At 52.9% G+C, this 11,124-nt stretch overlaps 1 protein-coding gene across 1 annotated transcript in view; it reads left to right on the top strand.

The window, feature by feature from the left end:
* The first annotated feature begins 36 nt into the window (after positions 1–36).
* SLC4A3 (solute carrier family 4 member 3) overlaps positions 37–11,124 on the top strand; it is a 31,976-nt gene continuing 20,888 nt past the window's right edge. Inside the window, exons 1-5 of the mRNA XM_026053441.1 lie at positions 37–59; positions 5,371–5,511; positions 6,374–6,530; positions 9,929–10,263; positions 10,595–10,737. Coding sequence (XP_025909226.1) covers positions 5,458–5,511; positions 6,374–6,530; positions 9,929–10,263; positions 10,595–10,737 — 689 coding nt within the window. The 5' untranslated portion in view covers positions 37–59; positions 5,371–5,457. The remainder of the gene's footprint in view (positions 60–5,370; positions 5,512–6,373; positions 6,531–9,928; positions 10,264–10,594; positions 10,738–11,124) is intronic.

The following is an 11,124-nucleotide window of genomic DNA, read 5'->3' as shown; positions in this document are numbered from 1 at the left end:
GGGAGGCCGCGTGGCCGCCGCGGCTGCTCCGCTCCGCTCTCCTTCCCGCGCGCCGCCAGGTAGGGCCGGCCCGGGGCCGCCGCCGCCGCGGGAGGATCGGGGCGGGAGTGAGGGGGGGACGGGACCCGCTGCTGTCACCTCCCCCGGCTGCAGCCCACGCGGACACGCGTGTCCCGCGGCGCCCGCGCTCCGCACCGGCCCCGGTTCGCGATGCCCGGTGCGCGGCGCTGCACGGCACGGTATGGAACGGCGCGATGTGGCGCGGCACGGCTCGGCGCTGCATGACACGGTGCAGAGCAGCACAGCACGGTATGGTGCTGCATGGCACGGCACGGCACTGCATGGCACGGTGCTGCATGGCACGGCACGGCACTGCATGGCACGGCACGGCGCTGCACGGCACAGCATGGTGCTGCACGGCATGGGCAGCGATGCGCAGCACGGTGCGTGTCACCGCGTGGCACCCCGTGCGGTGTGGCTGGGCCCGCGGCGCCGCGTGCCACAGCGGCACGGCGTGGCTCGGTGCACGGTGCCCGCGCGTCCCGGCCGCCCCGCCAGCCTGCGCGCTCAGGGCCCTGCGGACACCCGTGAGGAGGAGTCGCTGTCAGCGCCCGGGGCTGGCGCCACTGTGGGACCGGCTTCGCTCCCTGTGCGTGCACGGAGGTGTGTGTGCGCCTGGCCACGAGCCGCGTCCCTCGGCTGTGTGCCCGGCCTGCGAGGAGGGACACAGGGATGTGAGGAGGGACACAGGGATGCGAAGGCTGCAGGAGCGAGGCCGCACGCTGGTTGCGCAGCTGCTTCCCTGCGGTGTTGGATTCCCTGGAAGGCTCCAGCCTTACAACATCCTCGAGCATTTCTAGCTTCAGTGTAGCCATGTGGCAGAGAGACCCACGGGTTAAATACTTCCCCGTTAAAAAGTTTGTGTGTTTTCTGTCTCATGTGCTGCTTTGTTTTGTCACGCGTGTCCTTGTTCCTCCCTTGTGGCAGACCCGAAATGTTGTGCACAGTCCAGTCCTGTTTCAGCGAGCGAGCTCCACGTACGCCGTGGCCCCCGCAGTTAGTGTGAGTGCTTCGGTGTAGGCAGCAGCGCCTGTGCTGCCCCTCGCCTCCGTGGACATGCTTGTCAGTGTGTCTGCGGGGGAAACCTTTCCAAGCCTTTAATCCTTCTCCTTCCTGAGCTTTTCCTGCCTGTGCCTGTCTGCCAGGTTCTCCTGCTGTCCTTTACCTGAGGCTAGCATTGCCCATGTGGCATTAGTCCCGATAAGCATCAGCCTCTTGTCTAGACACTCCCCAGCAAAATTACTGTTAGCTTGGGCTAGGAAAGAGCTAAGGAGGTGGGTGCTGGGGGCCGTTCCTGTGCAGTCCCTCGTGTGCAGCTCCCTCGCTGCACCCTCCTGGCTGAGCCCTCTCGCAGGGGCGATGCCAACTGTGGCTCCCGTCGCCGGTCGGGCACAGTGATGCCCACGAAGGCCCCTTGCCAGGAGGCCGGGGAGCCTCGGCGCTGCTGCGAGGTGGCACACGGGGCAGGGAGCCCTCGTGCAGCCTGCCCTGGCGGCTGCAGGATCCGCCCGGCTGCGGCAGCCTGGTCGCTGTCACCTGCCCTCCCGCACGGTTTCCTTTAAGGACTGTTTTGCCTGGATTGTTTAGGTGAGCGGTGACAATGTAGATGTGCTCTGTTCTGTCCGTGGACAGAGCAGGCCGTGTTGAGAGAGGAAAGTCTGCAGGAAGTGGCGTGGGCAGGAGGACGCGGTTGCGGAGGGAGAGGGAAGGTGCGGGGGCACAAGCCACAGGCTGGTGGGTTTTTCTGGCCTCCCTGTGAATCTGGCCTGCTGGCATTATGCTTCCATTACTGGAAATTATTTCCAGCAGGAATGCTGAATCACCTACTGCCGACAGCCACGCGATGCAGTGGGCTGGAGGTATCGCTCATTTGGGCTTCCTCGCTCGTTCCTCGCTGTTGCCTCGCACGCTTCGTTCGAGAGCCCCGGGAGCGATCCCTGCAGGCTGGAGGTTCAGCCTGAGTCTCGCTAGCAGACATCTCCCTGATACTCATTATAAGTTTCTCTCTTAAATTTGAACCCCCTTTTCTGAGTCACTTCATGCTGGGCGGCCTGAAAAAAAGCCTTTAGTCATGTTTTACATATTGGCATGTCCCCTCCCCATCTTAGTCATCCCATACCGCACTAGACAAATTTAGCACCTAACCTTTCCTTACAAATCCATCCCTCTGGCCTACTGGCAATTTCTGTTGCTCTTCCCTGAACCCCTTCTCTCTGTAGGTGTCAGAAATGCCAGGCCAGCTCTGGGCAGGTGGCTCTCAAGCCTCCTCGAGGTGGTAGCACCAGGTGCCTGAGAAAAAGGGGCAAGTGGCCTCTACTGGCCAGCCATAAATTAATGCACCGAAAGGGAGCAACCGTGTTCCCTGATGGGAAACTCTCCCTGCCATACCTCCAAATGGAGGTCCTCCAAATGGTCCTCCAAGATATCCCTCAGCCTCCTCCAAATGGTCCTCCAAGATATCCCTCAGCTTAGGGGCAGTATGGGACATTATCCATTCTGGGGCTGGCCCTGGCAGAGGAGCCCGTGCGCCAGCTCTGCAGACCCTGCAGGGACCCTTCCCTCTTCAGCAAGGGAGCATAAGGCTTTTTCCAGCCCGTGTGCCAGTGAGAGGTGCTCTTGCAGAGCCAGGGGCCCCCTTCCTTTACAACTTCCATAACCACCTCACTTCTAGCTGCTCAGCAGAGCTATTACAGAGTGACATGTTTTCAGCACATTTGAAAATATAACTGCTTGTGTGGGCAGAGAAAGATTCTGTTGAATTTTCCATCCCTTTTATCATCATTTAGGCAGTCAGACCGTAGCTTTATATTCACTACGATTTTTTGCAAAGCTCCAGCCAGAAGTGCTCATTGTGTCCAGCAGTTCTCCCGCCTGTTGGTTCATCCCCTCCCTGCTCAAGAATACCCATGTGGGCCTTTTTGTAGCTTCAGACGAACCTGCAGCTGACCTGTGACAACAAAGCACATTGTTTTACAGCATTCCTGATAGTTTCCAGTTTCCGCTGGAGGTCCCACAAGATGCAGTAGTAGCAGAGATGAGGAACTGAGCATCGGGAGCATTTCATTTTTTTCTTTAATTACCTTTACTGCTTTGCTAGTTTTGGAGATTTTGCCACTGCAGCATCTTTCTTCCAAACCCCTGTATCCAGTTTGCACCTTGAAATAGCAGTGCTTACAATGGATTTTTGCAGCTAGGCCCCTCTGCTGTAATTTTGGAGATTCTATGTTCTGTATAAATACCATTTTAAAAAAATTACTGCACTTTGTCCATGATGTGATGCAGAGCCAGCCTCCACCTTCTTCTTAGTGTATCAAAACATTCTCTTGCTTCAGTTTCAGATTTGTTGCTCTTTGATTTCATGCAATGATGCCCTCTTTTTAAAAGAGAAAGTAAATAAAAGCCAAACAGTATCCTTTTCTCTTCTGCTCTCTTTTACTAAACAAGAAGCTCACTCTTTCTTTTACAAATGGTTTCCAGACATTTCTCCTTTTTCTGCCTTTTTTTTTTTCTCCTCTCTGAACTCTTTTGCTCCTTCTTGGAAAAAAAGGGGTTAAAATGTAAACATTACAGATTAAGTAGGAACCTTCATAGATCACAGTGGATTGGATATTGTTGTTATTTTCTGTCCTTTTCATTTTGAGTTTGGACTCTGCATTTGCTTTTTAGACTTCTGTCTTAGGAGCATATTTCTCTTGGGTTTTACTGAGGGGTTCAATTACTATAGAGTCCTGTCCAGGATTTGAGGAGTTTCATCCACTGGATTTTAGCCTTTTTCGTGACAACTAGGAGAATGAAGCTCAAACTGAGGAAAATAATAGCAAAAATCATAGGTTATTCAGTTAGTCCAGTGTTTCACCTTGAATTTTAATCACTCTCATATTTCTATTTGTATGTTGCTGTTCTTCTGGTATTCCTCGTATCTAACTTGAGTGTTTGTCATGTATAAATTTGGGTCTTTTCATGGTTACAGTCTTTGTCACTCATAAATACATTAACAAATACCCACAGTTAATTTTTTTCTGTCACTTTTGTCTCTGGCACTGAACATAATACTGCCTGTGAGGTCCTCTTGGTATTGTACAAGGGCACAGTGGACTTGGTCTCTAAGACTGGAGTGTGCAGCTTCAAAATCGTTCTCTCCCTGTTTGCAACCATATCACATTGTAGTATGTCTGACTTGTGGCTGTAATGCGTCTGGCACTGTGCAGTTGTGCATTGGCGTGAGCGTGTCCTGAGATAACTGCTACGTCTAGAAAATGTTTGGGAGGAGACGCTTGGACTAGAAGAGTGTGCTTCATCAGTGGTCAGAGCAGCCCCTCGAAAAACAGATGGCCCCAGAATTTGAGGGTTTGTAAGATAACTGGGTGCTTTCTGGGAGGCAGGATAAGCACAGAATTGGTAGTAGCACCTTCTGGAGATCTTCAAAGATGGAAGGAGGATCAGCTGCCCGGTCTAGTTGGTACGGAGTCTGGTTACTGTCTTTCCTCAAGCAGGGATACCAGGTACTTCAGAAGATACAGTAAGAAACCTCTTGGTAGATCCCTATAGTGTAACATCTAGTCCCTTAAGCCTCCCTATGTGTCTTTCATAGCCAGCAAATGCTTCATCTGAAAGACCTAGAGAGAGGCTAGGTCTTTTCAAGCTATCCTCTTTTTTTTTACCGTCAATGACATCACTGAAAAAGAATGTTTTCTTTCGCCGGTTTTGAATTCATTTGTATTCTTCCCTTGTAGTTTTAACAAATGTCTCTCTTCCTGTGCAGTGAGATGAGAACATTTTCCTCAAGCCGCTCTGCCCAAGCCGCTGTGTGTGTGTGTGCGCCTGTGTCTTGCGTCTCCCACGTCTACCTTCCCCGTGTTCTCTGTGTGTCCACAGATGGCCCTTGGAAGGCTGGTGGCTTTCCAGGGCCAGTCGCTGAACCACCTCCCACTCTTCCTGATATGATGGGAGGCGGTGGGGCTTGTGCCTTTCCCGCGTTGTTCTTCCCTGATGGTTGGGGACAGCCTGCCTTTGCACGGGTGTGTGGCGCACGCGGGGCAGTGTGTGAAGAGCTCCCGCTCTGCCCCTGTGAGCACAAGGGCAGCTGCTCCTTGGGAAGATGGCAGGGAGATGACAGGGCCTCGATGGCCTTGAACTGGGAGAGCTGGTTCACGGGGCAGCGCGATCAGGGCCATTGCCTGGTGCATCCTTTCCTGAGGGACAGCCCTGTCCTCATGAGGCTGGGGGCTCCCCATGAGGGGACCCCTCAGGCCCCCACTTGATGGGGGGCAGTGTCCCGTGACAATCCCCTGTCCTGCCCTCTCTCCACAGGTTATGCCACTCTCCAGGTGTGCTGGGTGCCTGCCGGTGAAAGAGAAGGGCTGATATTTTGCTCAGGCCCTTAGGTCCTGAACCAAAATGGCAGCTGGAGAGCCGCCTCCCGTAGGAGATGCCTTCATGGACTTGCAGCAGGTGAGGCGGGAATGCAGCCGCCGCTCGCCGGGCGCGCAGCCACACGCTCCCTCACTCCCCTTTCTGCTCCTGCCTCTCCCCTCCGTGCCTCCCTTCACCCTTTCTGCCCGGGCTGGGGAAAGCCTGGAGCGGCCTCCGGCTCTCTCCAACCCTGAGGACCTCGCGGAGGTGCCAGGGATGTGCTGGCTGCGTGGCCCAGCCATGGCGGGGGCCGGTGCTTTCTAAGAACCGGCAGCCCCGGCCCGGCTGGGAACGGGCTTGCAGTGCCAGCACCGTTTGGCTAAAGCCGCCTTGCTCCCTCTTTCCACCCAGCACAGGCAGATTTGTCACAGTTGGGCCTCCTCCTGTTCCCATGGAAACACGGGAGTCCACAACAGCTCAACGCTGGCATTTCGGCTATATTGACGGAAAATTTTATCCGCCGCTGCTGCTCGGGAGGCAGAAAGGACAGGAGTCACCTGGCGATGCTCTTCTCAGGGCATCACCACCAGCAAAAGGCAGAGAAGCGCCCGCAGCCTGAAATGAAGGGAAGATAGGCAGAAAAGCCTACAGAAAACATGCCGGGGACCAGGTAAACAGGGAGGCCTGAGAGAGCGGAGGGCAGGCGGGAAGGGGCAGGACCATGCACTAAAGGGGCAGCTTTCCAGAGCTGCGGGAGCAGCTCTGAAAGCCCTCCCAGGGTAGGGAGGCTGTTATGTAGCTTCCCTAGAAAAGGAGGAGAGAAGAGGAAGGAAAGAAAGGAAAGAAGAGAAGGGAGAGATCAATCTTCCCAGCAAGGCACAGCACTGTTTGCAGGGTACCGAAATCCCAGGGACTGTAGGAGTCCACAGTGTTTGATTGTTGTCTGGCGATTTCTGTGCAGGGCAGAGATCACGCAGAGAAAGCCTCTCCTGGTGCCGAGGACGATGAGGACTTGGATAAGACTTTGTCAATCAAGAGATTTGGGGACCTGATAAGCAAGTCAGCGTCGAGCGATCTGGAGAAGCAAAGACGCAGCTACAGTGAGAGAGATTTCGAGTGTATGTAGGTTTGAACTGTTGTATCACTTCTCCCCTCTCTAGCCCAATCCTGGGGCCCTGTGGATCTCGGTGATGTGCTTCCTGCTCTCTCCCTTCAGGGCCATCTCAAAGCACTGGGTCCATGCAGTTCAGCACCCTTGCTCATGGCCTCTCCCTGGTCTGCTCTCTCCTGGGTCCTGGTGTTCCCTGATCTGGGTACTGGTATTCCCCATTTCTGAAGACGTAGCTGCCTCTCAGTCAGTATCTGAGGCCTGGGCCTTGGCTCATCACCTCTCAGTGTTGGGGACTTATGTAGCCACTTCCACTGAGTTAAAGTTTCCAGTTTGAAACTGTTTTTCCTCCATATGGCTGCAAAGAAACATCCAAACATGGCTAGAAGCCAGGCTGTCTTCCTCCGTCTGAAGGCAGATGGCTCCAGTCAAACACGCTTGTATATCTCTAAATAGCACCCATGAAACCACAGGGCTTATCTGCTCAAAGAAAGCATGCAAAATAAAAATGGGATGTGAGTTTAAAATAGGGTAGCTATTTCACCTGAACTCCACTGGTCAACATGTTTATTGCACTGACTCCTCTTCCATGTTGGAGGGAACAAGTCTGCACAAAGGCACTTTGTAAAATGAGAGTTTACCCACAAGAGCCGTTGTAGGTTATTGCCTCGTGTGGATTAGTTGCACTACCCTGTAGAAGCAGCACTAGAGGCAGACGCTTGAAGTCCTTGTGAAAGGGCAGGAAGAGACATCCACCAGGCAGTAGGCTGTGTGTGTGGTGGGCGGGTGGCAACGGTAGCCAGAGTTTTCCCAGTCTCTGGCTCTCTACAAGCAGATACAGCTCATTTTCCAACTTAGCTTCGATAGGGCACAACCTCAGGAACGTTTTGTTTCAAAGTACATCAGAAAGCTGCTTGGCCTTGGAATTTCTGCTTGGCTACTCATTTCCAGTTGCTATTGTACAAGCAGGCTGGTTTGCTGTTAAGGGCTATTGCTGTACTGCACCCCAGCTGCTACTTGCTGCTTGTTGCTCTTTGGAGGCTCTGTTCAAATACGAGTTTCCACCTGAGCACACAGTCACTCGCGGCGTTGCTGCTAAGTGCTAATAGCTTTGCCGCTGGTGACACGTTTGGGGATCTGTCTCGTGACGGAAGGACTTACCTGCTCCGCCTGCGTGTGCAGCTGGACGAGTCGGCTCGGGGTACACAGAGCTTCCGCTTGAGCACACGTGGCAGGGGCTTCTTGGAAAACTGGGCAGCAGATTTGTACTGCTTTTGCGTTCTTAATTATCAGTTATTTTCCTAGGAACAGAAGGGAGTCTTAAACAGTACTGTTGGAAAAATCCTTCTTTCTTTGTCAGAAGCAAGCTTTTTCCTCTACGCTTCCGATGTATCCTTGTTATCCAGAACTATATTATGGATCGTATTGGAAGTTCTGTGTAATTCGTATTCATAAAGCTGTGAGATCTGGTTAGGTCATCACTTTCAAAGACATTTTGTGAGCCCTTAGAGGTGAATGCTGTCTGGACAAGTAAATGCTTTCTGTTCTGTTCCAAGCCAGGAATTATTAATATTCAGATTCTTCCTCTCAGCTCGCAATCTAAATTACTTGCATCTTTTGTGTCAAGCTCATAGAAAAGTGTAACTGAACATCTATAACACATCAAGCAATAGAAAACAAGCCTGCCCTTTCATACAGCAGGCAGGCAGTGCAAGGAAGGCAAGAGGGAAGGAGAGCAGGGAATGGATACTCAGAAGGTGCAAGAGGACAGGGAAGAAGAAGGATGGGTTCCTCATTAGAGAGGAATATGTTCTCCTCACCTGCAGGCCACATCTGCAGCAGATGTGGTCAGTTGTTAGGAGGGCTAAGGGCAGGAGTGAAGAGCCGTGTCCCCCTTTTTTGTGCCAGATCAGCCATCATCACTGGACTTCCTTGCAGCTGGCAGCCTAAAGCTTGGGCATCCTTCTGATCTGAAGTGCAGATGCATCTCTCTTGGTTGGATTTCATTTGCCTTAGATATGGTCGATCCGGAAGGGAAAGATGGGCTGTGATCTCGCCAGCATCTTGATGCTGCAAGAAGGAGCAATGTGCCTTTAGGTCTGTACAGTTGGGGCCCTCCTTGCTTCTTGTTATGTTAGAAATTCATATAATCTATTTAGCTCAAAGAACCAAAGAACACTTCAGAAGAAATGCTAGTAAAGAGCCCAAGCTCTTTCCATTTTGCAGACATTTGATCATACCCAATCCCTTCTATTCCTGCCTCTCCTGCAGAACCAAGGGGGTGTGTGAAATATTCCTCCTGTTCCCAAGGGGGGAAACAAGGGAGAAAAGACTTGAGAAACCAAAGGAAAGGAAACATGACACCAGAACAATGAACCTGCCTGGCTCTCCCAGGGAGGAGGTTACAGCTCCCATTGAAAATGTCCTTTGAAGGTAGTTTTCAGTATAAACAGATTTTGCTGCATGTCACAGGAAAGCTGGGAAGGAACCAAATCAAAACAGACTGGAAACAATTCCTCAGGAAGAGCTGCTGTGCAAAGCCCCCTTGCAAAGTTGCTGGTGCCCCCGTGTTTTGGCTTCTCCAGGTGCAGCCCCGGAATCCATGTGTCCTGCAGCCCTTCCATGGGAGGCTTTGTCCTGCAGATAGACCTGCTCCGTGCACTACCAGTGTTTCTCAGTGAAGACGCAGAAATGCCATTAATTTCTTCTCTCTGCTCAATTCCCTCAACGCTCAGGTCAAGCCTATGTGAATTTCTCTACGTAGATTAGTTGAACCAAAAGTTCTCCTGTCCTGTTTTTTACCCTCATTTTAAAAGAGAATCTTCTAACTGAGCCTGCATTTCAGATGCTGGTAGGTACAAGGCCTCCCAGTACCTGAGACCCAGGGCTGCATTGCATCTGCACTAAAGGATACGGTCAACAGTAGTCCTGTGAGTAGGCAGGTGGGCCTTTTTATCAAAGCCTATGGGTGAAATAGAGCACATTTATTAATCTCAAGGAACTAAAGGATGTTTTTGGTGAAAGAAGTGTTTCTGAAGAGCTCAAACTTCCTGTATGAGGACGTAAGAAATACTTCCCATGCTTAGGAGAGTATGGTGCCTCTGGCAGCTCCCCGCAGCTCTGTACAGCCATGCAGATGGTTTTCAGCAGGTAGGAAGACCAGGCCTTTCCAAGGGTGGTGAAGCCATGTTGAGGTGCTTTGGCACTGCATGAGGGCTGTTTCCCTAGCTGCTGCAGGCGGGATGCAGCCTGCCACATCACTGAAAGAGCTTTGCTGTGTCCCTGGTGGCTGGTGGCTCTCCTTGCCCTTCCTGGCCCTTGATCTCCAGACCAGGCTGTTTCCTGGAGGGGCGCCTGGCAGGTTCCTCCCAGCCTCTTCCTGCCCCTGACTCTCTTTTTCTCTCTCAGTCCACCGCCAAACCTCACACCACATCCATCACCCCCTTTCCACTCATCTCCCTCCTGCCCTCAAGTTCCAAAAGAGGCCTCCGCGCTCCAGCAGGAGGAAAAAAAGGAAAAGGAAAAAGAAGAAAACTTCAGTGCCCCCCTCAGAAGTCACCCCCACCATCCAGGAAGTAGACGAGGAGGGGGGAGAGGAGGAGGAAGAAGAAGAGGAGGAGGAGGAAGAAGAAGGAGAGTCTGAGGCAGAGGAGGCTGAGGAGAAGGAGGTCTCTGCAGAGTCTGAGAGTGAAGCTCGTGGGAAGGACACGTCCCCTAAGCTGGAGCACCCAAGCAAACCAAAGGCAAGGCCAGGGCATCCTTTCCTGGGTGGGTCTTGCAGGCTGGAGGGATGTGGGAGGTAGTTGATACTGAGCGGGGAGCTGGGGAGCATAACCAAGGGAGCGTGCTACTTGGGAAAAGTGCTTGGAGGGGACAACCTGGAAGTTCAAGAACTGAGAAACGTTACAGGAAGACTGTTTTTGTACTTGAGGGGACATGAGGGTGGTTGTGTGCATGGGTCCCAAGGTATGGGGATCATGGGGACTGTCAGAGGCATGGGTGGATCTGCATGTTGAGGGTTGGGATGAAGGCTGCCCTGCCTGGCTCTTGCTCTCAGGACTGTCCTCTATGCAGTTCACCATCGGCAGTGATGAGGATGAATCTGGTAGTGCTGCAGCCCCTGCACAGTTCCACGTGGAGGAGGAGTGTGGTGTCCCGTCCCCCGTGCCACGCTTTGCTGACCTGCTGCAAGAAAAGAGCTCTGCCTCCCTCCGCAGGTAGGAGAACATGTGCTGACTGGCTGATACTCTCCCTGGTTTGGGGTCCCTCACAGATCCTGAAGCTGGGGTGGCCCAGGAAGATGTGGAGATGTCCAACCTGAACTTGCCTGCTGAACCAGAGAGTCCACGGGGCACAGTGTGAGAGCTGCCAACAGTGTTGCTGCTCTCTAACCGAGACAGTCAACCTGGCACTACTGCAGCCTGCTTGGGTCCTTGGGATCCTGAGAGTGCAGGTCTGGGGACACTGGGCCGTACAGGTGCAGGGCCCTTCCTCCTACCTGACTTGAGTGTGGGAAGCCCCAGGAGGTTCAGCCAAGTCAGGGGACCATGAGGCTGTTGACTTAGAAGTGAGCCCCTGACACTGGCTGCAGTTTGATCCCATTC

This window comes from Nothoprocta perdicaria, unplaced genomic scaffold (genome assembly GCF_003342845.1).
Source record: "Nothoprocta perdicaria isolate Ctin4 unplaced genomic scaffold, notPer1 scaffold_0, whole genome shotgun sequence".
NCBI classification, from domain to species: domain Eukaryota; kingdom Metazoa; phylum Chordata; class Aves; order Tinamiformes; family Tinamidae; genus Nothoprocta; species Nothoprocta perdicaria.
The sequence above is the reverse complement of the archived record's forward strand: the minus strand, read 5'-3'. Positions and strand labels throughout refer to the sequence as shown.